Consider the following 26,853-nt stretch of genomic DNA (forward strand, 5'->3'; position numbering starts at 1 on the left):
TGGCTGTATTTCTTTTCTTTTGATTGTTACCCAGTTCTGGACTCATCTTTCCGTTTTAGGGCTGACGGTAATCTGTACTCGGGGAATTCCTTCGTAAAACCCACCAGATCTCAGGTAAGCGCCGTTCCGGGCTTCCGGACGTCGGATATGACCGTTTTCCATGATGTCCAACGGTGAATCATCCAACGGTGAATCATCCAACGGTGAATCATCCAATTACCCCATACCAGCACAGCGCGGTAGCGGCGACGTCAAGATAAGGCGCCTGTGGCATGATGGAACGGTTGGATGCCACAGGATGTAATTGTGGGTCCCCGAGGTCTTTACCTGCGACTGGAGTGACCAATCCCCTTGAGAGAACCAAACTTCCGATTCTTTTCGGACCGTCATTGCTAGGTTCTACCTTCGACTCCAATGTTCAGGGTACTGCCGGGTAGCTCAAATCATCTTCAAAGACGTCAGAGTTAGGTCCTCGATTCAGTGCACACCCGTTCGACCGGCGTTTTGCACGGCCGCCAAAATCACCATTCACCATTGGCCGTTCACAGGCGAGGTCGCAGCCCTGGTCACGTAAGGTAGGGTCGCACCCGCGTCAAGCGCTACTCAGCGGACGGATACCCCGGACAAGGTTCCCTTTCGGGCAATCCCCCCCACAACTTCTTTTCCAACTGCATGTGACAACCACGGCGCCATTGGACAGTGCCGGGTTCGAACCCCCCTACATGTACTCTGCACACACGCCGCACATACGCCGCACAGCCACAGGGCCGTCTGATGTAGCCTCGAGGAGTCGACAGCTGGCCAGCTAGCCGTTGGCTGGGCCAAAAGCCGGTCGAGGTCTCATTCCCTGCAGCCGGGGGACCACTCCGGCGCCGTCGGGCAAGAAATGAAGGTGTGGGCGGGATAATAATAGACGGATTCGGAATGGTGGCTAGTTGGATCCTGAAGTGTTGGTTGTCGGTTTGGGAGACAAGTTGCAGTTGACCCATCTTGGCTTATTTTATGACCCCGGTGGACCAGCTTGGGCAGCTGAAACCATGGAGGGCGGACCGGGACGGATAATTCAAATACGACTCGGGATGGTCTTGATGCAGTCGGAAGCCTACTTTGTTGGCTATGATTCGCTCTACACAGGTGTTGCCTGATGTTAACGAGTAACGACCATGGGAAAACACACCTCTGGCTTCTCACTCCCGGGCTTCGTCTGCCTTGCGCCATCAATCTTTGTGCAAGATGCAGCCCGAGGCATAGGCGGTCACAATACGAATCATGGGGCCATGTACTCGGATTCCTCGTTCTTTCTCCCTCCCGGCCCCGCCGCCAAACTCAGCAGCCGAAGCCGTGACATTGCTCCGCCGGACCTGATCATTATCACTTCATGGACAGGAGCAGCATCCAAGCACGTCGCCAAGTACACAGAAGCCTACAACACGCTCTACCCAGGCGTGCCCATTCTCGTCATCACCACCGTCATCTCCGACCTGGTGATTCACTCAACAAATCACAAACTCCAAGCCCTCGCCCCCGCCGTCGACTACATTCTCTCACACGAACCCGTCGAGACTACGCCATACCAAGCAGATTCCACCTCTCTACAGTCTTACGACCCCTACTTCCCCGTCCTCTCTCACGCCTCACCACCACCACCAACAGCACCTCCAACAACCAAACCCCGCTTCCCCTCCCTCCTCCTGCACGCCTTCTCCGAAGGCGGCGCGCACAAAGCCGTGCTCCTCGCGCGCGCCTACCAACAACAACACCACACCCACACCCACCCTTCCCCCCATCACCACCACCCCCCACCCCCACCCCCGCGCATCCCCGTACAAGCCCTCCTCCTCGACTCTACCCCCGGCACGGCCTCCTACACGCGCGCCACCACCGCCTTCGCGCGCGCCCTGCCCGGCGGCGCCCGCGCTGACACCCTCGTCGGGCGCGTGCTGGCGCCGGCCGCCGCGGCGGGCGTGGTGGGGGTCATGTGGGCGGGCTTGCGGGTGCGCGGGCGCTATGGGCGGAATGATCTGATTGCGGCGACCAGGGCGGCGTTGAATGATGGGGGGTTGTGGGATCTGGGGGGTGGGAATGGCGGTGGGGGGGTGGTGAGGACGTATTTGTTTGGGGAGGAGGATGAGGTGGTGGCTTGGGCGGATGTCCATCGCCATGGGGTGGAGAGCGCGCGGTGTGGCTTGGGTGGGAATGCGGGGAGGGGGGTCCAGTCGACTGGTAGTACTACGGGGGGTGGTGTGGGTGATGGTGCTGATGTGGAGGGGGTCGGGGAGGAGGGCGGTGGCGCCGCTGCCGGGGTGGGGAGTTTGATGGTCAGGTTCAAGAGGACCGAGCACTGCGCGCACGCGAGGGGCGTGGTGAATGGGGGGGTGTATTGGGCGGCGGTGAGGAGGACGTGGGAGATGAGGGTGGATGGGGGGATGGGTCTGCGGATGGGCTTGGGGAGGCGGTTGAGTTTGGATTCGCTTTGTCTTGGGGAGTATGACGAGTGAGGCCAGTGCTGGTGTTTTTTTTTCGTTCCCTTTTTAGTGGGGGGGGGGGGTTTACAGCTCGCCCGAACGGATAACCATTACAGGGGATCACATGCTGCTTGTGCTGTTTGGTTGATCAAGTATGGTAGGCCGGATTGCAAGATTCCCATTGGTACCGCTCCACTGGTGTCTGGGGTCCCGTCTGAACGGACTCAGGAAAATGGACATTGCCACCAGGTCGTGTCACAATGACATATTATGGCACGAGGAGCCCTTAGCGACGGGAGGGCCCGACGGGGGGCAACGAGCTAAGTTTGCGGTGCCAGAACTACAACCTTGCCTTGTTCTTCCAGTTTGGATTCCAACCATCATTGTTCTCACTCAGTCATAACGGCGTTGGTGTGGATTGAGGGGTTAATCTAGGACAGGCCCAGTTGACCGTTGGGCCCTACAGGGTCACAGGGGCCGGCGATGGAAGGATATTGGAAGCACCAAAGAATTTGCCACATGAGTGAACACGTCATGAGCCGAACAACACTTGTCAGGTGAGAACCCAAACGTGAGCTTGCCCTCGTTCGCCAGCTCCCAAGGATCGATACGCAAGACCAAACATGGCGAGTCTCGTTAGCTCTAGCCGTTCCATGTACACTCAAAACCAACTCCGACATAAATACAGCCCACCACCCAGGTTCCGATATCGTACACGGATACATTCGTAACTCATCCCCATCCCGTCATCACTGGCGCCCCTTGATCATCCCGGGGTCTTGTGAGGGCTCAATTGTCCTGTGGTTTTAGCTGGCTGCTCTCCCGCTTTGGCCACGCCGGATTGACGCTCGGCGGGTATGACGACCCATTGCCGGACCTCGACGAGGCGCCGTCGTCAAACGCGCTCAGATGGCCGTTAAGCTGCCCCGGTGGCGGATACTTGGGTTCAGAGCCGACCTGCAGCGGGTCGCGGGACCGCCTGCCGAAGCCGCTGGGCGATCGGTCCGGCGACCTCATATCCTGGTCCGGCCGTGGTTTCCCTGCCCCCGGCAGGTCATCAAGCCCATAGTCCGCCCTGTAGTGTCGGTCCTCCACGTCCTCGCTCTTCTCCCGCTTCCTCCGCCTGAAGTGGAAGTACAGCACCACCGAACTCGTGGCCACGACCAACAAACCCCTGCGATACGTCAGTGGTCCGGATCGACAAACGTGATGTGGGGCAGTGCGGGCTTACACCACAACGCCAACAATAATCCATGTGACTTTGTTAGACGAAACCCATGGCTTCTTGCAGAGGTCGATGTCCGGTTGTGGGTGGCAGTCCTTCTCCTCTTCCTCGCGTCGGACCAGCATATCGACGACGACACGTTTGACGGTAGTCGCAAACGAGTCGGCCGCTGGGGCGATGTTCCCCGCCCGTGGTTCTGTTGATCCTACCATTGCGTCGATGTTCCCTTTATAAACAAACGTGCGAACGGGTTTCTGTATTTGAGGTTGCCTTCTTGTGTCGGGATTGGGGGAATTGGTGTTCTCTTCGCCTGCCCAATTACCCCTTCTGGCCTTCGATCCCTCTGTTTCCTTTTTGTCGCCTCAAGGCGGATCTGTGTTGACGGGAACGGTGACTCGACCCAAATTGTCGCGGTTTCGGCCAATTGACGATCGCGAGAACCTGGTCGATCGCGGGGATGAGTGGGCGATTGAAGCCCGTGTTGTCGCGCGCTGGTCGGAGGAATGAGTGACGTTTCGAGTTGGCATGCAAACGCAACACTGGTTTATTGTTCTTGCGCGCTTCGGACCCCGCCTTGGCGATCGAGTCCGCACGGTTGCCCTAGTTGGGTAATTCGATTTTTCTCGTGTAAAACGGATTGAAGTTGACATGGAGATTGTGAGACGGCAAACAGGGGAATGTCAGATAATATAAACCTCCTGGGTCGCAAATTCAGGCAGGTGACGTAGGATGGAAGGGCCCACCGGCGGCCAGGGGTTCCAACAAGCCCAGCGTGTCAAGGGACATTTGCCAGCCATGTCAGCCAACTGAGGGCCATGATTGCTGCTGGGTGGAATCGTCGGCACACAAACCCGAGCCAAGCAATATGCCGCTGTAACGTTCCTGCCAGCGATTGGAGCAAGGCCTCCCCCAGTTTCCTGTTTCACGCTCAATGCAGGAACTTGACGAATCTCGTCCGCAAGGCAAATTCCGCATTATCGGTCGTTACACGGAACATAAGATCATCACAAGGCGGCGCTTGCAGAAACCGGATGGCTGCAGAGTTGACTGTAACGAGGTAGTGTCATAGACAGTGGGAACGTTATTTGGCGTGTCTGACAGTTTCGAGGTTATTTCCTCATCGCGTTTGTCAAACGTCATGATATTTCACACCTCTGTTCTCTCCGATGTGTTGTGCCCCGTGGCCCCCAAATGCCGCAGGCACGGCCGAAAACTCGTATGGATGCAGGGGGCTGACGACAACAAATTTGATGATGCGAGGCCGACATGTTGTTTCCGTGGAGGGGTCATTTTTACAAGTAGCCCCGCGCTTCGGCGCAAGCGCGCTGCGGAGTCCCTCTTTCATACGGTCTTATCGATTGCGCTCAGCTCATGCCGGCTCGTAAGAGACGAGCTAGGGGAATATCGGTATTACACGGAACAAGGGCTAAAATATGGAGGGGACTATGAAGTTCCTCGCCGGCCTCACTGAACAATCAAGAAACCAGATGCAAAGAATGGCGAAGTGGATCATGTTCAGGCTGCACAGGCCCAATTGAGATTGGAATTGAAACGATGGCTGTGGCCCGTGCGTTGTTAACTAGCGGCCAAGAGGAGGGGGATTAATCCATGGATGTTTTTCCATTGCCGCGGAAAGTTCCAGCCCATCATCTGATCCACCGTCTCATTGGCGGTGGCTTGCAGCTTTCCACGACTGACCGACAGTTGATCGAGACGCAAAAAAGATTATTCCTACTACCCACAAATTACCGCAAAGGCCGCCCAGCACCACCGCCATCATGTCAGGAAATCCGGGGACCCTGCGAGGCACCCCGAGCCGCAACCAGGGGCGCGGTGCTGTCCCCTTTGCCAACAACAACAGCCCGGCAGGTCCATCCTCGGCAATCCCCAGGCCCGTTCTCGAAACCCCGCCGGCAGCAGCCAGTGAGGTTGGCGGCTCTTCGCTCAGCACGAGCCGGCAAAAGCAGACCAAGAGAGATGAGGTATGTTCGCTCCCATTACCCCTCCGCACCTCCGCCCGTCTCGAACCACTGGTACTAACTTCACCTCATAGGCCATCCGCCGCAAGTTGGAGAATGACCTCTCCAAGAAGAAGCACCTCACTGGCCGCGCCCGGCAATCCCGCAAGGCGCCCCCCGGAACCGTCCTCGCCCTCAAGCCGAGTCAGGCGCTCCAGATCAAACCCCAAACCACCGTCGCCGAAGCCGCCCAGCTTATGGCTGCCAAGCGTGAAGACTGCGTGCTAGTAACCGACGATGACGACCGGATTGCCGGCATTTTCACAGCCAAGGATCTCGCCTTCCGCGTGGTGGGGGCGGGGCTGAAGCCGAACAATGTTACCATCGCCGAAATCATGACCAAGAACCCGCTGTGCGCTAGGACCGACACTAGCGCTACCGATGCGCTGGATCTCATGGTCCGCAAGGGCTTCCGCCATCTGCCGGTCATGGACGAGAACCAGGATATTTCGGGTGTGCTCGATATCACCAAATGTTTCTACGATGCGATGGAGAAACTGGAGCGCGCCTATTCCTCCTCGAGGCGGTTGTACGACGCCCTGGAAGGCGTCCAGTCCGAGCTCGGCACCAGCCAGCCGCAACAGATCATCCAGTATGTGGAGGCTCTCCGGTCAAAGATGTCTGGCCCCACCCTGGAATCGGTGCTTAACGGCACCCCGCCGACGACGGTGAGCGTTCGGACATCCGTCAAGGAGGCGGCCCAGATGATGAAGGAGAACCATACCACGGCGATTTTGGTCACAGATCAGGGCGCAATCACAGGTATCTTCACCAGCAAGGACGTTGTCTTGCGAGTGATTGCCCCAGGTCTCGACCCTGCGACATGTAGCGTTGTCCGTGTCATGACGCCCCATCCCGACTTTGCTCCCATGGACATGAGCATCCAAGCTGCCCTACGCAAGATGCATGGTACGTATGAACTCTCAGGCGCAGCCAGGTATCGATCTAACAGCGAAACACAGATGGCCACTATCTTAACCTGCCCGTCATGAACGACGGTGGTGAAATCGTCGGCATGGTCGACGTCCTCAAGCTCACGTACGCCACACTAGAGCAAATCAACACGATGGGTACGGGCGACAACGAGGGGCCTGCATGGAACAAGTTCTGGCTTTCCCTCGACCACGAAACAGAGTCCATGGTTTCCGGCGACGGCTCGCTTCACCACACAAACCCTGGGCCCCGGTCCCTGATGTCTCCCGACATGGGCCGTAGCGACCGCCTTGTGAGCGATAGCGTTGCGCCGGGCGACTCGGCAAGCCACGTCGGCGTCGACTCGCCGCACCACAGCGCCGTGGGCATCCATACACCCGAGCTTCCGCCAAGCGAGGTCCCCTTCCCCTTCAAGTTCAAGGCCCCCAGCGGCCGTGTTCACCGTCTGCAGGTGACGGCCGCACATGGCATGGCCGAGTTCGTCGCCAACGTTACCTCCAAGCTCGGTGGTGAGGTTGACGCCATTGGCGGTGCCCCTGTTGTCGAGGACCATACGCTGTCCGGCGGCTATGCCCTCAGCTACCTGGACAACGAGGGCGACTCGGTTTCCATTACGACAGACGAGGACCTGCTTGAAGCGATCCTCCTCGCGCGCCGGGGCCACCGCGACAAGGTAGATCTGTTTGTGCACGATCCCTCGGAGCCCCCTGTTCCCTCTGTGCCGGTGCCGGCACCGGAGTCCACGGTGTTGGCCACCCCGCCGGCGTCGTCTACCCATCGCGAGCGGAGGAAGACCATCGAATCCGAGGAAGAGGATAGTGACGAATCCGAGGATGAGGACGTGCCTGCCCGCCGAGGCAGGCATGGGCGCACACGCACGGCGCCGCCGCAGCAAATTGTTGAGCAACTCGTCGCGGGCGTTCCCAACGAACTGCTTCTTCCTGGGGCTATTGCGATGTTGGCGGTGGTGATTGCGGGAGTGTTTACCGTTTCGAGGTTGTCGAGTAGATGAGCTATTGGAGAGCGATTGCCTGAGATTGTGGGGACGGGGAGAGATGAAGGCGGATGATGGGGTTGGTTGCGCTAGGCTTTGGGAACCGTTACATCTCCCAATATGCTTCCTTTAGAAGGTAGGCTTGTTGTAGACTGTTTTTAGCCTTCGTGAACTAGCTGTTGATTCAATGCATCGTATCATCCATTACAACTTCATATTGTCTGCAATTGAGTTTCGAGGTAAGTCCGCCGACTTATATGGCCACTAAAGGGTTCTCATGCCCTTTCTCAAAGCCCCTCACTCCTCCAGATCTTGGTGGAGTCAATTCAACAAAGCGGGCCCAGATCGAATGCCGGGGTCTGTCGCACGGGCCACCATTCGCCAGCAACACCGAGAAAAGTTGCTCGGCTGATCGAATACGGTGCCCAGCAATGCGTTGAAGGCCAGCATTTTCAGCATGATCATCAGGAATTTTGGGGTACGGCACGGTAAGTAACATGGCACTGTCGATAATAATTATGCCCGTTAATTGACCATGTCCAGGCCGCCAGGCGTTGGCGGCACCTGTCTCCCGATCATGCCTCCGAACGATCTCCTCCTCGGCGACACGACCGGTAACGGCCCCTACAACAGTTGCCGAACCCACCCCAACCGCGACCGCGCCTACGACGGCCACACATGCCTTTGCGGCTGCTCAGGCCGCCGCGCGGCAGGCTGAGCTGGCACGCATCCCCGAGAACTACACCGAGTACATGCACCAACGGGAGCACACGCGGGGTATCGGCTCGCGTGTCGAGTCACGCTACCACCCGGACCAGATGCTAGTAGATCCGCCGCGAGACGCAACGCTTGAGATGCTCATGGCCGCTCAGGTGCACATGGGCCACCATATCTCCCAGTGGAACCCGGCCAACCAACGGTACATCTACGGCCAGCGCGCAGGCATTCACATCATCAGCCTCGAGACCACCGCCACCCACCTCCGCCGCGCCGCCCGCGTGGTCGAGGAGGTCGCCTACTACGGCGGCCTGATCCTGTTCGTGGGCACGCGCAAGGAGCACATGCCGGTGGTGGTGCGGGCGGCGGAGCTGGCGCAGGGCTACCACCTGTTCCAGAAGTGGACGCCCGGGGCGATCACGAACCGCGACATCATCCTGGCGAGCGGCGAGCTCAAGATCGTGGACGGGCGGGACAAGGTGCTGGACGGGTTCGAGACCCACCTGCGCGACCGCCGCCCCGTCGTGCCCGATTTGGTCGTGTGCCTCAACCCGCTCGAGAACTACCCGCTGCTGCACGAGTGCGGCGTCGCCAACATCCCCACGATCGGCCTCATCGACACCGACGCCGACCCGACGTGGGTGACGTACCAGATCCCGGCCAATGATGACAGGTTAGTGGTTGATTGCTCTTTGAGGTGGGGTTTACGTTGTGGTGGTAGCTAATCCTTTGCGTTGCAGTCTACGATCCGTCACCCTTCTTGCGGGTGTTCTCGGCAGAGCGGGCGAGCGCGGGCAGCAGCGGAGGCTGGCGGACGCCGATGACGGGGTCATTAGCTGGAGGTCTCCTCGCGATGTCGAGACTTTTATGGAAAAGGATGCCTTGGCCAAGGCAGAAGAAGAGCTTCAGCAGATTATTAAAGCTAGGAAAGAGGGGATCTTGGACGACAAGCCGGCAACGGAGGAAGACTTCATGAGCGATGATGAGTTGTTGCGAGCGTTGACCGATGGTCCAATCCCAAGACGACCGCAATGAAGAGGTATTGTAACATATAGCCATAGAATTACTGTTGTAAAATACTGCTGCCTTCTGCCTCGCCCCGTTCTGCTTTCTCTGTAATACCACTGGGGCATTGACTCGAATGTGACTTCCAGCTTCTCACACCTTTCCTCCCTTTGAGTGTCCGCCCTTGCCCCTGCCCAAAAGGCTGACTCAGCAGGCCCCGAGCTCCTCTAAATCCTGCGCATTTCCCCTCCCGCCGAGCACAAATCATCACCACGAACATTTCAGCACAGCATCGCCTTCCTGTCACGTCACTGCACCCGACCCTCACACCACGCCCGGCTAGAGTCGTTTTGATTGGCGTGCCTGGGCACGAGGTGCTCAGATCCCAAACGGGTACCTGAATCACAGGCACAGGATTCGATAACGGGGCGGCAAGTCCGGGTGTAGGAGCCGACGGAGCTTTTTACTCGGGGCTTGAGATTGGCAGAAGCACCTGTTGGCCACTTACACCACCCGAATCGAGGTACGGCCTCTCTTACCCTTGGCCGTGATGCAGCCCCCAGGCCCGGGTACCATTGGTCGTGTTGGTGTCGTAGCTAATGCGGTGATGCAGGGGCCTCTCGGGTCTCCTCGCTTTATCCTTTCCCGGCCGGTATCGCTGTGCATTTTGCGTCTTGGTCGTCAGTGGATTAGATTCATTCCTCAGGGCTTCGAGAATGTCGGCTATCCTCGATGGTCAGGCCATGCCGCCGCCTATCCTGCCCCGCCATGTAACACTCCGTGATCGCCAAACCGTTGCAACTGTTGTCCCGTTTGCTTCTCAGCACCAAGTCCCCGGATCTCTCCTCCGCTATCTCAGTGACCAATTCAACAAGGAGATCGATGGCGGAGATACCTACCCGATGCTGGAGCCAATGGCCGCCGACACCTTCTCCGCATACTGGTTCCAAAAATTTGGCGGCGTCATGCTGCTTGGCCACATCGAGAGTGCTGCCGAGGTCGTCGAGGGCACGGACTGGTCGAAGGAGTGTCTCGGCACCTTCTACATCAAACCCAACTACCCTGGCCGCAGCAGCCACATTTGCAACGCGGGTTTCGTTGTCACCGATGCCGCCCGTAACCGGGGTGTGGGCCGGCTGATGGGTGAAACCTATTTGGAATGGGCGCCGAAGCTCGGGTACAAGTACTCCGTCTTCAACCTCGTTTACGAGACAAACGTTGCATCGTGCAAGATCTGGGACGCACTGGGCTTTAAGCGCATCGGCCGCGTCAAAGGTGCCGGGAACCTTAAGAGCTACCCGGACCGGCTGGTGGACGCCATCATCTACGGACGGGACCTGGGCGACGCGGCGGGCGGCGCCGGCAACGAGGAACTTGTGAGTGAAGAGCGTTTCGACAAGATCAAGTTCTACCTCAAATACGGCCGCTATCCCAACGGCGCTGACCGAGCCGAGAAAAGCAGGCTACGTAGCGCTGCTACCCACTACAAGCTCCTGGAGGGCGACGTCCTGATGCTCAAAGACAAGGAGGTCATCTCGGACCCCCAGCGTCAGTACGAAATCGCACGGAGCGTGCACAACCAGGCCCACGGCGGCATCAACAAGACGACGGCCACCATTGCCGAACGGTACCACTGGAGTCGCATCAAGGAAACCGTCTCAGATGTAATTAGGAACTGTTCAGAATGCAAAGACTCGAGCAAGGCCTCGTCCTCCCAAGGACAGCAACCCTTTTCGGGAGCCCCTCTCAACGGCTTAAAGCGCCCCAACCTTAGTGGCGCGTCGCCGACACCTTGTAAGCGTGCCTCCCCAGGTCCCTCGGGGTCAGGGGCTGGCATGCAGTTCACTGGAGTCCGGTCGTCAATGGCTGATCCAACCCATCTCTCCCCGTTCACCTTCTCATCCCACCTTCAGTTCGCCGATCCCAGCGCCATCTCAATCCTCCCTCCCCACCCCCTCCCACCGCCAACAGATACTGTCATGGCCGGCCACGGGACCATCGGCCGGGATACCCACAACCCGATGCTCCAGCCTCTCCATCCCGATCACCACACACAACCCGCCCACCCGGTATCACTCCGGGGCCTCGCTGCAGACCCACACTCGCATGCCGTTTCCGATTACCAGCCGATCGACCCGCAGATAATAGCGCAGTCCTCAGCAAACGACCTGCATCATCACCATCACCACACACACGACCACTACCCCTTCTCGCCCCCGTCTCCCCCAACACACCACACCTCTGCACATCACCACGACCCAGACACCGACCCAGACGCTGATGCCGCCGACGTCGAGACCTTCCAAGCACTTATCAACGCCGCCGGCACCGACGACGACGATGACGACCAGGAGAATGGCGAAGCTGACAACCGTAACAATCCCGGTAGCAACCACAACGAAAGCAGCCACCTCACATCAACATCCCGCCCAACCACCACAACAACAACAGAACGGTCAGACAACCTAACCACCGACCCCACAAAACCCGGCCACCCACACCCCCTCACCAACCACCCACCACACGACCCCAGCAGCAGCACCCACCACAGCAGCAGCGGCGGCGGCGGCGACCAGCCCCGGACACAAGAGCAGGAACAAGAAGAGCGCGACGAGCAAGCAGCAGTGGACCGCGACCTCGAGATGCTAATCGAGTCGCCGGCCGACGAGGACGAGGACGTGGATCTGGACAGGGACGGAGCTAGAGGCGACGACGGGGACGAGCCGATGGCTATGGCTATGTCGATGTCCATGCCAGGGGAGGGAGAAGGGGAGGGGGCGGGGCATGGGCATGGTTTGCACGGGCCGGTGCGGGAGGCGGGGCATGAGGGTTCTGGTTCTGGGGGTGGGTTGGGGGATGTGGATATGGATGGGGGTGGGGATGGGGACGGGGATGGGGAGTTAGTTTCCCTGGGGAAGCATGGCGGTGGTGCGGGGAGGATGGAGGTGGCTGGGTTGTTGGTGGATGGGGGAGGTGTGGGGGGAGGGGACGGCGGGATGGGAGATGGGGATGCTCAGGGGGGTTGATGGCTGGAAGCAGGGCGCATGGGGGAGGGGGGGGAGGGAGGGGGCGTTGGCCAGGGGTTTTTGGTGTTTTGGTGTCTTCGGGATTGTATTCATCTAGTCCGTCGTTATGGTGTACGGCTGAACGTGACAGCCCGATCAGCCCAGAGAAACCAACTGGGCGCGGTATATTTTCGTATTTCTATTTGCTAGAGGAGCTTCGTTGTGTAACTGTTGACGTCCTCACGGCGCGATGTGGCGGAGATGTTAAGCTTACACAAGCTGTTAAACTAAACTTTCGTCCGGGCAGACAGACATGCACACATTCACGTCACACATCCACACAGTGCCGCGCTCAGTTCTCTGTTCTATGCATTACCCGACAGGGATGTTTCATTCCTCATATCAAGCTACATAGTCTACCGCCTCGGAATGCCACGGCCGCGGCCGCGCCCACGCAGCGCCCGCTGGGCCGCCCCAGGAGGCAGAGGCTGACCCGGGGCCTGGGGTGCCTGGCTCTCCTCGTTGCGGATCGTCTCGTCAACGCCCAGAATGAGGCACGCAGCCTCGGTCGCGGCCTGGAGGGCGTTGACCTTGACGAGGGCCGGTTCCCACACAAAACGCTCCATCATGTCGGCGACGCCCTCGTTCTGGAAGTCGACGCCCGCCCACGTATTGCCCCGCCTGTGCTCGACACGCAGCCTGTTGAGAATGTCGGTCGCGTCGAAGCCGGCGTTGTCGCACAGCTGGCGCGGAATGACCTCGAGCGCCTTGGCGAAGCTCTTGATGATAGCCTGTTGCTTGTTGCGCACGTCCTGGTCCGCGAAGCGGTGCAGGTACGCAGACACGTCCATCTCGGTGGCTCCACCGCCTCCGACGATGGTCTTGTTGCGAATGGCGCGCTTGACGATCATGATGGCGTCATGTAGTGACCGCTCCACCTCAGCAATGAACTGCTCCGCCCCGCCGCGCAGCACCAGCGTGCATGTCTTGGCCTCCGGGCAGTCCTCAAAGAAGTTGAAACGCTCGCCGCCGATCTGCCGCTCCTCAAAGGTGCCGCAAGTGCCGAGATGCTCGGGACGAATATCGGAGCAGGTGCTCTGAATAGTGGCACCCGTTGCTTGAACCACACGCTCCATGTCGTCAGCCGACACACGGCCGGCGCAGAAGATGTCACGGTCGGCAAAGTATTGTGTCGCAAGGTCGCCGATAGGCAGCTTGGACAGTACCACCTTGGCACCTGTCTTGTACGTTGCCTCAAGCTTCTTGTTGATGATTTGCCACTCGGCGTCGACAATGGCCTGATATTCCGACACCTGCTCTACACGAACTTCGGCGTTGTCCTTCTCGGCCTTGAGTTCCAGCTCGACATTAAGGCAGACGATCTTGGGCTTCTTGAACGATTTTGGTTGTTGCTCAAAACCAGCGTACGAGAAGGTCTTCTTGAACGCCACGCCGTTGACGAAAAGCGACTCGGTGAGCGAGCCGCCGGGGATCTTCTTGATACCTATCAAGTTCTCGTTTAGGTCTTCTTGGTCGAGGGATAGAACGGCGTCGACAACCACTGGTGCTTGTTAGTTCCAGGTCCGTCCATCTAACATCATAGGAATCTCACTCTTGGTGAAGAACTCGGTGTTGCGCTTGATCAGCTTGCTTGTCATGGCGGTCGCGGCCAGCTTGTTGAGCGTGTCCCTCCGGTTCGCCTCGTCTGTGCTGATCTGGATCTCCTTGATCTTGTTTACGGCCATCGTCGACGCTCTCCTCAAACCCTTGATGATGATCTGCGAGCTAACACCGCCCTCCACGTGTTCCTTGATCTCCTTGAGAATCTCGCCGGCCAAGACGACCACCGAGGTTGTTCCGTCACCCACTTCCGCATCTTGGGAACGCGCGATGTCGACGAGAATCCGGGCCGCTGGGTGTACGATGTCCAGAAGCTTGTGAAGGTCAGAATCTGGGCATAGGCGGTGCGGGGATGAGGTGGGGACATAGTCCGCATGCGCACCTTCATGACAGTGGCGCCATCATTGGTGATGGTCTGCTTCCCGTTCGCATCCACCATTAATAAATCGCCGCCATAGGGACCGAGTGTCGATTTGATCGTGGCCTGCACGGCTAAGCAAGCGTTGATGTTCGAAATGATCTGGCCTTTGCCCTGCGAGGTGTCGGTGCCTACAAACGGCGAGTTAGCGGGGGGTCGTGTTTACCAGGAAGGAGGGGTTCCCGACCCTCTTTCAGGACGATAATCGTCGGTGTTTGGCCTCCGAACGACATTTTCAGGCGAGATAGGAAGTCGTGGTATTTGTGCAGTTCACAGCAGAGCTTCAGGCACGGTTACAACTCGAAGGAAAGGTGGTGCGGTGGTGTCCTGGTCTCTGGCGTATTGTCTCTCTCTCCTTGGGCGCCCCGCTACTTCCAAAAAAAATATCGAAGCCTGCCGATGAGCGCCAAGTTGGAGCTCCAGGCATGCAAGAGCTGGAGTGGCCCGTCTGCTGATGTAATCATATCAGCTGACCTAACATGTGACTGTGTTATCTCTGCACCGTCTCAGATTGTTCACCTCAAGAGTCAGAGGTGTGACTGTATGTTTGTCGCGAACAAGGGCCAGAATGAAACAAGAATAAAATTAACTAAACAAAGTGTACAAACAAGGGAGCCGCAAAATGTTCAAGATGCACATCTTTTAATAATGGTCAGGCGTATCCTAACGGCGACTTCACTCAATCATAAAAGGAGTCCCTCGCTCCGGCCTCGGTTGCAAACAGACAGTCTCTACCATCTACCTACCTAGGTACCTACCTACCTACCGTTTTTTTGCTTAGCTAGCTCCGGCTGTTCGTCGTATTTCTCTCCCCCACATCCTTGCCCCACCTTCTCGGCGTCCTCAACAGCATCGGGAAGGTCGGCCAGGAACGAGACTCAACTCCATTCATTATGGCGACCCTCGGGTCCCTTCCAACTGAGATCCTCATCGCCATCGCGAGTCATTTGGCCGACTTCCAGGACCTCGCCGCCCTGGCGTTGACGAATCGACGGTTGTTCTCTATCGCAAACCCAAGGCTCTATGCCACCGCTGCCCGCAACTACAAGCCGGCCTTGTTCTACTGCGCCGAAAACGGGTTGATTGGACCTATGAATTCCTTGCTCACTCACGGAGCTGACCCGAATCAAACCATCCGTTCCCTCATCTCCCGGGACTCCCTCAATCGTGCCCTCGCAACCCAGGGTCGCCGCCCGGGAAAGCGGCCGCTTGTGGACCGGAAGCTGGCGCGAGAGATCGTCGCGAGAGACCTAGAGTTTCCTGGGGATGGGACTGTCAATAAGGAGACGTGTGAGCTGCAAGTATCTCATGAACTGCACATGAACCGCTGCCAGTATCTTTTTACCCGGCTGAATGTGCTCGCGGACGAGTTTGATTTCCAGAACATGGCCCCCATGGTGGCCCAGGAGGTTGCCCAGGAGCCTGCCCCGAAATACCACTGGACGCCACTGCATGTTGCAGCCCAACGCGGCGACGACGCGCTTGTCACTCTACTTCTCGACAACGGTGCGGCGGTCGATTCCGCGCACGATGCCGGCGACGCATTGACCGATCCCATCTACCAATTAACCACAAGGTTCGGACGCAAACCGCATATGGCGACCCCTTTATACTTTGCCGTCTCGGCCGGACACAAGTCCACAGCGCGACTTCTCCTAGCTCGCGGGGCCTCAACTGTCGTTTCTTCTGACGGCATCACGGCTCTTCACTTCGCTGCCTGGTACGGTAATTTGGAACTATGCAGGTTACTCTTGGACGAAAACTCCCTCCAGGAAGTAGACGCACGGACAGACGATCAACTTACCCCGTTACATTTTGCTACTGCTGGCGGCCACTTACAGACGGTTGGTCTCTTTCTGCTCGACAGGGGCGCCGACATCGAGGCCCGCGTTGAACCCCGATTTGGCGTATGGCGCGGCCACGATGCCCCACCGTCGGGCACAGATGCTTTGGCGTGTGCTCTTTGGGCCCAGAAACACAGCGATGCATTGATGCTCCTGGACGTACATGTACAAAACGCCGCTGCAGTAAAACGCAAACCTGGGTGGTATGACCCTGTGACTACGTGCCTGAAGTTCTCAACAGTCGAACAGTCAGACAACGGCGAAGAACTGGTCTCCTTACTTCGTGGCTTGCTGCTTCTGCATTCCCGGGATTTCATCGGCAGCTGGTTTCGCGAGTATTATATCCTGGGCCTGTCAGAACATCTCCCTCAATTCCTGAATCTCTTACTGGAATATACCGAAGAGGCGCCTGCGGTTCAGAGCATCGAGCCCTGGGTAAGTGACGCCATAAAATATGCCCGGTCCAGCGCGGCAGTCGATGCCGTCATGGCGCTTATCCAATACGCTGTCTCAAAACAAGGCATGCCTGTGCCTCGCCTCTGCTGTGTGTTTCCGCCAAAGCCCATTTTCGGTGATCGGGAGTGGGAGGACTGCGCTAAAAGATTCCCAAGGGAAATGTTTGAAGCCAGGCTAGAAATTGCAAACCTAGTGTACCAGCGTCTTTCAGCAGACCCCGAAGGTGTCAGCGACATTGACTTACACGACACGCTGTTGAACGCTTGCTAGCCCGGGGGACTGAGAATATGCGAATGGCTCACCAGCCTCGGCGCATTACGCTTGGTGGATAAGAAAGATTTGGTCATCATGTTGAATCAGGCTGCGTGCGGGGGGGACCCGTTATTAACGGACTGGGTATTGACCCAAGTGGAAAACGCAGGCGAAAAGCCTTCGGTCATGAATAGCATCTACCCGTTGGGGGACATGATACGGATCTCTGGTGGCAATGAGGCCGCGCTTGTTCTCGCCCGCCGTGGCGCCGATCTCGGCCTTGCCCTTCATGATGATGATGATGATGGTGGTGATGATGACAATTTCCCGCAGAGCGCTGAGGCAATCGGTGCCTTATTCTCATGCCGAACCCGCCAACGAATGGCCATCCAGGACTATGCTTCCGTTCACCTCGGCAATAACGTGCTCTTTATGGCCTGTAGCAGACCGGACATGGCCGGTGCCGTCGAGCTATGTCGGTTGGCGATTCAAGCTGCCGGAGCAGGCGCCAAAAGACTTGTCAGTTGCAACTTTTTGACCGAACATTTAGGGACCCTGTCGCCAACTAGTCTTCTCTGCAGCACATACTCGCACCAACAGATTACCGAAGAAATATCGGACATATTCTATCATCGGGATGATAGGCCCAGAAGAACGGGCGAGGGTGGTGATGAACCGGAGCGGCTAGCAATGCTACAGATGGTGCTTGATGCTGGGGCCGCCGAGGTACATACACTAGCGGAGGTAGTCAATTGCGGAGAAACCAAAGACTATGACGAGCCGAGCGAATTATTATGGGACGCTCTCACCCGGGAGGATACCCGTAAGATCGAGCGCCGACAAGCCTTTACACCCGGGCCTATTTGGAGAGTCCACAAGGTGCGGGAGGACCCCATTCGATGCGCCATACGCAGCGGATTCCCGAAGTTGGTCCAGGCAATCCTCGAGGCAAGGCCGCTACCAACCAGAAACCACCCCGCAGCTTTGCGTTACTTGGAGGAGGCCTGCGGCGGAGGTTATCGTGAGGGCACACATTACCGCCTTTCGCCTCAGATTCTCAGCATCGTGCTCACCATGGCCAACTTGGACTTTGCGTTACTTGGAGGAGGCCTGCGGCGGAGGTTATCGTGAGGGCACACATTACCGCCTTTCGCCTCAGATTCTCAGCATCGTGCTCACCATGGCCAACTTGGACCATGCAAATCTAATTCATCCAAATGGCGAGACAGCATTATTAACGCTGCTAAGATGTTTAAGACGTAATTGGTGGTCCAGTACTGGCCGAGCCCACCGATGCCGGTGTGAACCCGACCTTCTTGGGCCCGAGGTAGATGATTTAAGCGACATGGTCAGGCTTCTTCTTATTCATGGCGCTAATTGGAAGACACGATGCCCCAGGAGTGGAGAATCCGCGCTTGATGAGCTCAGAAGTTTGATGTCGGAGCAGGGAAATCGCGGAACTGCCTACCTGCAGCATAATCTCGCAAGGCTCCGAAAGCATGTCGTCCTAGATCTCAACTCTGCGGCCGCTTGCAGCCCTGATAGCTTCATGGACTTCAATCCCTTTCAGATGGGAGAGATCAAAGCAACAGAGGGGAGTTGTTAAGGATTCTTATTTCTTTACTCGGCCGAGCTTCACTTGGTCTTTGTCGTGCTGTCAGCTATTTTTGATTCCGCTGCTTATCAGTACCGCCAAAATGATACTTCAAGGTTTTGTTCGGTATCATGGACGTTGCTGATCTTCTCAGAACCCTCACTGACCAGACCAGTTATGAGATGGGTAGGCACTGGAACCTAAATAACGAGTGTGCTATTGCCTTGGCTATTTCTTTGTCATTAATCTCTCCTTCTACTCATGATGGTAGCCGCGAATTTGCTAGAATTAAGCGTCAGACGATAACCACCCTTAAGAGAACCCTCGGACCGAGTGCCGAGGACGTTGTCCTGACTAACTTTCTTTAATAGCATGTTGTTTCCGGCAGCACTCCTTGACCCTAACACACGCTTCCTATCGGCGGGCTCTACCAGTGGGGAAAGTCAGAATTGACATCAGTTGTAATGGCCTGAGTACGTGTCCTAGTTGCTATTGTTCGAGGTTATCGATATCAGGGCGCTCTGATGTTTCTTGACTCCATCAATGTATACCTTAGTTCTTCAGACATTGTGATAGTGTGGGCAGAGCCGGCTGACTTATGCTTTGGGGGCGGTTCTTGTTTTGTTGTTTGAAGTGGCTGTAGGAGGTGAGAAGCCGCGGGAGTACGTACATATACCTACCTATGTAGGGACTCGTTTGTACGACGCGACTGAGATATAACCACCTCGAGGATTGTAATGCAATGTAAAGTAAATTAAGTAGTTGGAGTCAGTATTCCTCCCAAAATACCCAAGACCCAACCCATACCTGCTATGTACCATTCCCTATTACGCCGACGCTCTAATCCCAATAGTACCTTAGTTAGGTAGGCATCCAACCAAACCGAACCACTAAGAAGGCCCCCCATCGACTCCCCTCCCCCCCTTCCCCTACTACTGACTCACTCAACCCCCCCTCTCCACCACCCCCCCAACACTCGTCTTCTCATCCCGCACCCCCCTCGCAGCCTCCACATCCTCCGCACCACTCCCCTCCCCATCCACCGACCCCCCCTTCCCAGCCCCCCAAGAAGAAGCGTCCCCCTCCCGACTCCCCCGCCGATCCTCCCCAGTGGCAGCAGCAGCACCAGCCGACGACGGCGCCAACAGGCCCGCCTTCCGCAACGACCACCAGGCCTTGCGCCCGCCGTCGCGAGTGGCTGAGCTGCCGCCGCCGCTGTTGTTGTTGACATCGCTGTCGGTGCCGTTGCGGTTGTTGTTGTTATTGTTGTTGTTGGGTTGGGTCTGGATGTTGAAGGAGGAGAAGGGGAAGGAGGCGGCGACGCGGTCGTCGAGGTCCGGGGAGAAGAGGAAGAGGTTGGGGTAGAAGCGCTTGTAGAAGGCTTTGAGGCAGGGTAGGCAGGCGCAGATGAGGCCGATGTATTGTTCGACGAGGCTATTTGGTTGGGGGGGTGGTGTGTTAGTTGGTTCGTGTTGTAGGTTGTGCGCGGGGTGTGGGGGGTTGGGGTTCCTAGAAGGGTGCTAAAGAGTGGGATGGGGAGAGGTGGGGACCCAGAAGTGATGTTGGGGGATAGATGGTAAGGACAGGAGGGGGCAGGTAAACATACCACCAAATCAGATTGACCGGGTAGTGCCAAGTGATATCCGGGTTGTTGGCGCCCGTCATACCAGTGATCATGCGCACCAAGCTAACACCGCACACGCTATATACCATGTTAGGTGTGGGGGGTTTAAATGATACGGGGATCACCTACAAGCCTCCAGCCATGAGAATCAGCAAAACACCAATCTTCTTGGTCAGCGGGGCGCGCATTGGACGAAGCATCCAGATGGGCAACAACAGAATCATAAAGTCAGTTATCATGTTCAAGATGTTGCCCGCGTCGAAGATGGCTTGCTGGTTGATGCATGTGCCGGGGATGCTCCAGTCCCAGTAGGACCCGATTGGGGTGCAGACGTAGAGAAACAGCAATATCTGGGGTACGCTGTAGCCCACCGAGATGAACATGACGATATATACGGCCACGCGGAAGGCCCTGTCCACCGAGAAGCGAAGGAAGAAGCTCAAGATGGACAGCTTGATGAACATGGTAGTGAAGCTATAGGTGAAGGCGCCGCCTAGCATCATAATCTGGCTTATGTATGAGAACCGCGTAGCTTGCAACCATGGAGCAGTGTTCTCTCACCTTCATCGTTTCGCTAAAGGTGACGTAGTCCAGCTCCCAGATGTGCTTGCCCATGCCCATTGTAGATTCTACGGAGGGTCGTCAGCTATCCGCGGCCGTTGAGAAGAACTTCCCGGCAGCTTGAACCTTACGTATGATGCAGAGGATGGCATTCGCTAAAGCAGACGCCTAATATGCAGCCGTCATGGTGAGTTATTGACTCGGCCTAACTATGATATGGGCGGAACATACAGCGGCAACGCAAATTAAGTCTGTCGCTCGGAGTTAGCAAACTGGATAACATTGTTCGCCCATGTGTCGGTTGGGGCCTTACAGTCATCCATATACCATTTTCGAAGAATGAATGAGGCCGTGTACAGCCGCGGGAGAAGGAAGAAGAATGATAATACAGGGAACACCACAGATACAATGATCAACTGATGGCTGCTTGACTCTGGGTGCTCAAAATTTGGCGTCACGTCTGGGGGCGCAGGGGCCGCAGGTATGAAGGCTCCGTCAGCAGAGCTCATATCGGCGGCGAGGAAGGAAACGACGAATTGGGGGGTCTGTCGTGGTGGTCATCAACTTTGTACTGTGTATACAGCAAGTAACCCTCGTCGACCTGTGGAGAGAGCAGATCGCTTGGGAACGGACGGGAGGGAGCCTGGGGTAGTTGAGGTCCCGCCGGCCCGGGCTGGGCATCCTGAAGAGGAACAGTGCCTCGAGCTCAGAACGGTTCTGAGTTTATTGACTCCCCACTCCATCACGACCCCGGCATTGGCTAGCGGGACGGCCGATGTGCATCCCCGGTCCGCAAAGGCCCCAACAACGCTTGGCAGAAGCGGGATGGAACCATTGGCGTGGAGAAGGAGCGTGGGAACATGGGAGCGAGCGCCGCCACTTTCTTCTCGACCCCTGCCCTTAACAAGCGCCCTGCCTTAATACGCAAGAGTCAAGTTGACAGCCAAACAAGCTTTGCAACAGAGGGAGACGGAATTAAGGGGGCTATTTTCGTGCTAGGAAGAAAGCATTTCCATGTACCTATTGTGTTTCCTCCGTGGGGTTCGTCTTTTCAAGATTAAGAAAGAAGAACCTAACCTTCGGGAAGTCTTCCATTCGAAGCTTGTGAGCGGCTGGCGGGAAAACCAGGGGGTCATGTACCCGTGGCGTGACCTGGGTGTCATTGCGGGATGTGGGATTCCAATTTGTCAAGCTTCAAGCTTATGGGGTTCAGAGCGGGTTCGTGCCATCTCCGAATGTGGTGTTGAGCATGAGAAGCAAGGACCGGACTGGTCGGAGCCAGGTCCGCGTCGGCACTTTTTTCTGGAAGCCTCGACAAAAGGGGGTTGTTTCGGGCCGAGCAAGCCACCACATACACAATCCTGTGTACCTAGAGGCTGAGACCCGAGGAAATAAAAGGCTCGGTTTAGGAGGAACCGGTGAGCGACCGGTGAGCCGGCGAAAAGGGGTGGTCCGAGGCTGAAATCCGGGGCACGGTTCCCACTCGGGAGGTCAGAGTCCCTGGGATTGAGGCTCCAGCCCGTACTGGATGAAACTTGCCAATTGGTGGGCGAGCATGCAAGTCGCTCAATGTGTGTTCTTGCATGCCGCAGATTCTGCCCCCTTGAACCCCATGATGGACGGTATTTCTCCGACACAGAGCTGTGCGAATGCAAGCTTTCGAAGAGGGCTGTTTTTGGCTATTCTTGGAACGCGATAAGGCTTTATCTCGAAATTTGGGCTTGCCATGCAGTGAAAACGGCTTGGTCGCAGGTGGCCCTCGCCCAAAAAGGTGACTTGCCTGGCTCCGCCTGGGCTTTCTAAGCCGCCGCGCTCGCTGTGTGGGGAAATTGCTTCGCGAAATTAATTTGACGTCGCGTGTATTCGTAACTCGCTTGGTGTCGTTCTTAGGCATCGACAACGGCAGGCTAGACTTTGCGTCGAATTACAGGTGTCGGGAATGAATGGGGAGGGGGCCTGGTGGTGCAGCTCACGGGCGCTGCCGAAAGTTTCCCACGTGGGAAATGGTGCTCGTGTGGTCTTTTCGGCTCCGATTTGGATCGGACCTTGGACAACTGGAACAATGGCCTGCCTGCCTGATTGCCATCTAACGGGGTATCCGAAAACATCAGGGCAAGGTTCCACGTCGGGTGACAGGACTTGTCTTGTGTATTACACTGTGCATCTCAATGGCAGAGGCAGATCGAGACATTCACTCCAGGACCGTCACCCCATGTTTCCACACAACAAGTGTTCTGAATTGGTGCTATGGCGCTATGAAGCCCCCTGGGCTGAAGGAAACCCTTCTTTGGTTTCCATGGGCGCCGGGTTTGTCGTGTGGTCCAATCATGACCTCGTTAATGTTAGATCGTTAAAACCGAGCCCAAAGCCAAATGCCGCCAACTCAGAACGCCAAAGCAAGAAAGCGGAAAACCATCTAGGCGGTCTTAGGGTTCTGGGTAGGAACCACCTTCTTGCCATCCTTGTTGTAGCGGACGCGCGGGGGAGGAGCACGGTTGCGACGACCTTCGGTTGAGCGGACACTGCAAGATCTCCGTCAGCGGGGTATGTTCTGGGCTGGGGTATCGGGACAACTAATGGCGGAGGTTCGACCAAGGTTCTTCTCAACCGCCCGCGTCGCCGAGATGGCAGACGCGGTTGTCCCCGCCATGAGGACAAACGTACCGGACAATCTTGCCGTGGATCGCGCAAGACACACAGTACTGCAGTTTAAGGTACATCTTGGGAACAGTGTACTCTGCAAAGACAGAGGCATCCGAGATATCACCTGGTCGCAATGCGTTAGCGGAAATGAGCCATGGTTGATTGGGCGTGAGGTGGGAGATATTCGTTGTCGGTGCTGTTTCGAAGGTACGTACGGATCGCCGCTGACTCAACCATGTTGCGGATGGTGAACCTCTTGATGGCCTTGTCCTTGGGGGTGCATCGCGAGCAGTTGGAGCACCGAATGGGCTTGACGTGGCCGCGGCCTGCAAAATTATGAAGTCAGTTCATCTGCGAGTCAAGCAAGTAGGGACAGTCAATTCTCACCCTTCTTGTTGCGGCCGTTGTTCTTTCTCTTCTTGACCATTTTGACGGTGTCCTGAGTGTGCTGGTTCTCAAGAGGTTGTGTGGAAAAAAGGCGAGTGTTCAGAAATTCGGCCGGTGCTGGAAAACCCTTGGAGCTGGACCCACTGGTGCTTGAGAGTGGGGAGAGCTCAGGCGCAGGTTGCAGTGCGGCCCAGGGCAAGTTTCCCAGCGAGCCCTAAGAGCAGGCACAGAGTCAGCTGACCCACACCATTCAAAGTGGGCCCCTCCAAAAGTTCAACTCCGCCAACGCCGTCCCTCAAAATCCTGCCCTCTTTTTCCCAAGCGCAACTTCACAACATCTGCAGCCTGCTGAGGAAGACATCGTGTCTAGGTACGTCTGTATGATGTTGCGAGCCGGCGCTTGTTCCCCTGTCTTTTACGACGTATCATGATACCCAATCTTGTTTTCGCTGCTTGTGCGGCGTCCGACTTTGAGATTTGCGTGCGCGCGACTTGATATGTCGGCGAGCGCAGGTTTCGGTCGGCATCACCCCAGCCCCCAACTCGCGCCGGCTCAGCTTCAAGAGGCCAATCTCTCCCTTGTGTCTAACACTTCCTCACCACTTCTCAGTAGGCAACCATGCAGATTTTCGTGAAGACCCTCACGGGCAAGACTATCACCCTTGAGGTGGAGTCGAGCGACACAATCGACAATGTCAAGTCCAAGATCCAGGACAAGGAGGGCATCCCCCCCGACCAGCAGCGCCTGATCTTTGCTGGCAAGCAGCTCGAGGATGGCCGCACTCTCTCTGACTACAACATCCAGAAGGAGAGCACCCTCCACCTTGTGCTCCGCCTGCGTGGTGGTGGCAAGAAGAGGAAGAAGAAGGTCTACACCACCCCCAAGAAGATCAAGCACAAGCGCAAGAAGACCAAGCTCGCTGTGCTCAAGTACTACAAGGTCGACAGCGATGGCAAGATTGAGCGTCTTCGCCGCGAGTGCCCCAACGAGAGCGTGAGTCCACCCCTTTCCAGACCAACACGTTGGTCAATGCTGACTTATCTTCTAGTGCGGTGCCGGTGTCTTCATGGCTGCCATGCAGGACCGCCAGTACTGCGGCCGCTGCCACCTTACCTACGTCTTCGAGAAGAGCGGTTAAAAGACTGGCCTGAAAGAGACTGGACAACTCGGGGCGGGAACGGAATTGCAAGGAGTCAGGAACGGGCAACGATCTTTTATGAAATCGGCGTTTATGTACCTTAGGAGTCGGGCATATGCGGGCTCGTACCGGCAAGGAAAATGCAATTTGGGGGCGCGATGACAGACCGGACCACTGGTGTCATCGTCTCAGGCTGTGTAACTGGGTCATGCAGGCAGCTACCTAGCTTATCCAGTCAAGTTCCCGTCCCATTCTAATTATTGGGGAACCCTTCCCTCAGGTTGTCGTACTTGGTGTGAGGGTATGTGATACAGTTCTCTCGCCACTGGAGCGAATTGGGACCGCCGAGCACGTCGACCACGTTCCCAATCAGACTCTCAGGCCCCTCCTTATCAGCGCTACTCTCCCACCACATCCCACCGCCCAACCCGCGGTGCCTAATGTAATCGGCCTTCGCCCTCGCCATCTCCACGTTATCATAACTCACCAATACCCTGCGATCCCGGTGGTAGCAGTAGCTCGCGCCGGCATCATAATCCGCCAGCACCTCGGACCCCTCCAACGGCAGCTTCTTGTAGTCGTGCACGCCGTTCTCCCAGGTGCCCTCGCCGACGCCGTTGAACGGGCGGCCCAGGCCGTCGGTGCCCTGGAAGGCGCGGCCGTACAGGGGCATGCCCAGGACGATCTTGTCGGGCACGACGCCGCGGCCCACGTACGCCTGCACGGCGGCCTCGGTCGAGAAGGGGGTGCGCGCGGCGTCGTGCCCGCACGGGTACAGGTTCGCCTGGTGGCCCGCCACGCTGTCCCACGACCCGGCGTAGTCGTACGCCATCAGGTTCCAGAAATCCAGGTACCGGTCCATCCCCGCGATGTCCAGGTTGTTGTAGTTGTGCGCCCCCGCCGGGCAGGCGACGGTTAGTTCGAAGTGCGGCGGGTTCGAGCTGTCGACGGTTCGGGCGTGCTGGTCGAGCGCGTGGCGTACTTCGGCGAGGAGGGAGACGAAGTCGGCGGCTTCTGACGCTGATTGCGGGTATTCCCAATCGATGTCGAGACCGTCGAAGCCGAGGCGGGAGAGCTGTGGACACGGGGGTTAGTTATGGAAGGTGATGTGGGCTGAGAATGGGGGTGTGGGGAAGGCTTACGATCTCAACGGCAGACGTCGCAAACGTTTGCCTGCCCTGCGGTGTCGAAGCGGGCTGCTTGAAGTTGCTGCTGTAGGTCCAGCCACCAATGGACAGCAGGACCTTGAGGTTGCGGTTGCGGCGCTTGAGCAGGTTGAGCTGCTTCATGCAGCCATACAGGTTAGTGCCCGTGTCATTCCAGCTGTCGCCCTCCCAATGGATGTCGGTGTCGGCCCACGAGTCCGTCATGTACACCTCGCCGGATTCGGGCCGCACGTTGGCGAAGGCGTATAGCACGTGCGTCAGGTTCTCGACGGGCAGGTCCTGCGGCCGGTGCTTGCGGGCGTAGATGGCCCAGTTTACGAAGTAGGCTACCGAACGGTAGCCGCCGACGGGTCCGCCGCCCATTGTTGGTGATGGTGTTGATGGAGTCGTCCAGGAGCTGGGAAAGGAGCTTCTCGGGCCAATGAGGATGCCGACAAGAACGGCTGATATGGTGAAAACTATGAAGAAGAGGCAAGAATGTCTGATGTATTGGGGCATACGGCAACTTATATGTCACTCTTGAGCTCTCTTGTTGTTTGCTTTCTTCGGTGCGAGCTGTCTAAGAGGGCGCCGATTGGGAGCTTGGCAACGAGGGGGAGGGGCAGGCCACGCCAGTGGGTCCACCTTCACTAAACTCCGCCACCACAGCGGCCTGGCCACCGCTGTTTAACTGGACTTTGGAGGGGCGAGCTGCAACCGACATCCGCGAAGGAATCGCCGGGCAGCATGCTGTGATTACGTCTACTACATCAGCGCAGCCATTCCATGGTTTCTAAACTCAGAGGTG

At 57.2% G+C, this 26,853-nt stretch overlaps 10 protein-coding genes across 10 annotated transcripts; 5 read left to right on the forward strand and 5 right to left on the reverse strand.

Moving 5' to 3' along the window:
* Window positions 1-1,163: 1,163 nt before the first annotated feature.
* Window positions 1,164-2,498, forward strand: F5144DRAFT_595557 (uncharacterized protein; the record flags this gene model as incomplete). The annotated part of the gene is made up of 2 exons (XM_066790705.1): window positions 1,164-1,994; window positions 2,124-2,498. The coding sequence occupies 2 exons, from the start codon at window positions 1,164-1,166 to the stop codon at window positions 2,496-2,498; spliced, it is 1,206 nt and encodes a 401-aa protein (XP_066640108.1).
* A 756-nt stretch (window positions 2,499-3,254) lies between these two features.
* On the reverse strand, window positions 3,255-3,815 carry F5144DRAFT_496785 (uncharacterized protein; the record flags this gene model as incomplete). Its single annotated transcript, XM_066786167.1, has 2 exons — window positions 3,255-3,639; window positions 3,697-3,815. The coding sequence occupies 2 exons, from the start codon at window positions 3,813-3,815 to the stop codon at window positions 3,255-3,257; spliced, it is 504 nt and encodes a 167-aa protein (XP_066640109.1).
* A 1,653-nt stretch (window positions 3,816-5,468) lies between these two features.
* Window positions 5,469-9,387, forward strand: F5144DRAFT_498017 (mitochondrial 37S ribosomal uS2m domain-containing protein; the record flags this gene model as incomplete). Its single annotated transcript, XM_066786246.1, has 7 exons — window positions 5,469-5,672; window positions 5,744-6,617; window positions 6,671-7,645; window positions 7,776-7,782; window positions 8,065-8,123; window positions 8,179-9,025; window positions 9,093-9,387. 7 exons carry the CDS (start codon window positions 5,469-5,471, stop codon window positions 9,385-9,387), a joined length of 3,261 nt encoding a protein of 1,086 aa, XP_066640110.1.
* A 686-nt stretch (window positions 9,388-10,073) lies between these two features.
* On the forward strand, window positions 10,074-12,383 carry F5144DRAFT_605878 (uncharacterized protein; the record flags this gene model as incomplete). The annotated part of the gene is made up of 1 exon (XM_066791463.1): window positions 10,074-12,383. The coding sequence occupies one exon, from the start codon at window positions 10,074-10,076 to the stop codon at window positions 12,381-12,383; it is 2,310 nt and encodes a 769-aa protein (XP_066640111.1).
* Window positions 12,384-12,707: 324 nt separating this feature from the next.
* Window positions 12,708-14,785, reverse strand: F5144DRAFT_632735 (chaperonin Cpn60/TCP-1 family). Its single transcript, XM_066792510.1, has 4 exons — window positions 14,588-14,785; window positions 14,365-14,531; window positions 13,975-14,296; window positions 12,708-13,923 (listed from the first exon to the last, which is right to left on the reverse strand). Exons 1-4 carry the CDS (start codon window positions 14,631-14,633, stop codon window positions 12,779-12,781), a joined length of 1,680 nt encoding a protein of 559 aa, XP_066640112.1. The 5' UTR covers window positions 14,634-14,785; the 3' UTR covers window positions 12,708-12,778.
* A 508-nt stretch (window positions 14,786-15,293) lies between these two features.
* Window positions 15,294-18,160, forward strand: F5144DRAFT_657996 (uncharacterized protein; the record flags this gene model as incomplete). Its single annotated transcript, XM_066793201.1, has 9 exons — window positions 15,294-15,690; window positions 15,735-15,769; window positions 15,807-16,244; window positions 16,284-16,683; window positions 16,720-16,825; window positions 16,856-16,894; window positions 16,931-16,954; window positions 16,985-17,940; window positions 18,006-18,160. The coding sequence occupies 9 exons, from the start codon at window positions 15,294-15,296 to the stop codon at window positions 18,158-18,160; spliced, it is 2,550 nt and encodes an 849-aa protein (XP_066640113.1).
* Window positions 18,161-19,490: 1,330 nt separating this feature from the next.
* Window positions 19,491-21,240, reverse strand: F5144DRAFT_498070 (uncharacterized protein; the record flags this gene model as incomplete). Its single annotated transcript, XM_066786248.1, has 7 exons — window positions 19,491-19,980; window positions 20,153-20,248; window positions 20,300-20,676; window positions 20,732-20,799; window positions 20,863-20,899; window positions 20,963-20,982; window positions 21,045-21,240. 7 exons carry the CDS (start codon window positions 21,238-21,240, stop codon window positions 19,491-19,493), a joined length of 1,284 nt encoding a protein of 427 aa, XP_066640114.1.
* A 1,907-nt stretch (window positions 21,241-23,147) lies between these two features.
* Window positions 23,148-23,801, reverse strand: F5144DRAFT_550933 (40S ribosomal protein eS26; the record flags this gene model as incomplete). The annotated part of the gene is made up of 4 exons (XM_066787666.1): window positions 23,148-23,253; window positions 23,396-23,498; window positions 23,590-23,700; window positions 23,762-23,801. The coding sequence occupies 4 exons, from the start codon at window positions 23,799-23,801 to the stop codon at window positions 23,148-23,150; spliced, it is 360 nt and encodes a 119-aa protein (XP_066640115.1).
* Window positions 23,802-24,380: 579 nt separating this feature from the next.
* Window positions 24,381-25,169, forward strand: F5144DRAFT_632739 (ubiquitin-related domain-containing protein; the record flags this gene model as incomplete). The annotated part of the gene is made up of 2 exons (XM_066792511.1): window positions 24,381-24,755; window positions 24,811-25,169. 2 exons carry the CDS (start codon window positions 24,381-24,383, stop codon window positions 24,898-24,900), a joined length of 465 nt encoding a protein of 154 aa, XP_066640116.1. The 3' UTR covers window positions 24,901-25,169.
* On the reverse strand, window positions 25,027-26,728 carry F5144DRAFT_359809 (endochitinase). Its single transcript, XM_066784386.1, has 2 exons — window positions 26,043-26,728; window positions 25,027-25,975 (listed from the first exon to the last, which is right to left on the reverse strand). The coding sequence occupies exons 1-2, from the start codon at window positions 26,562-26,564 to the stop codon at window positions 25,154-25,156; spliced, it is 1,344 nt and encodes a 447-aa protein (XP_066640117.1). The 5' UTR covers window positions 26,565-26,728; the 3' UTR covers window positions 25,027-25,153.
* Between the last annotated feature and the right edge of the window lie 125 nt (window positions 26,729-26,853).

The sequence above is a fragment of the Chaetomium tenue genome (assembly GCF_020726465.1).
Source record: "Chaetomium tenue strain MPI-SDFR-AT-0079 chromosome Unknown F5144scaffold_6, whole genome shotgun sequence".
NCBI lineage: Eukaryota > Fungi > Ascomycota > Sordariomycetes > Sordariales > Chaetomiaceae > Chaetomium > Chaetomium tenue.

Coding starts and splice junctions, on each gene's coding strand:
- F5144DRAFT_632735 (XM_066792510.1), bottom strand. CDS start 14,633: ATGTCGTTCGGAGGCCAAACACCGACGATTATCGTCCTGAAAGAGG. Junction 14,297..14,364: donor ATGGCGCCACTGTCATGAAG/GTGCGCATGCGG, acceptor GACCTTCACAAG/CTTCTGGACATCGTACACCC. Junction 13,924..13,974: donor CACCGAGTTCTTCACCAAGA/GTGAGATTCCTA, acceptor AACAAGCACCAG/TGGTTGTCGACGCCGTTCTA.
- F5144DRAFT_359809 (XM_066784386.1), bottom strand. CDS start 26,564: ATGCCCCAATACATCAGACATTCTTGCCTCTTCTTCATAGTTTTCACC. Junction 25,976..26,042: donor CGACGTCTGCCGTTGAGATC/GTAAGCCTTCCC, acceptor CCGTGTCCACAG/CTCTCCCGCCTCGGCTTCGA.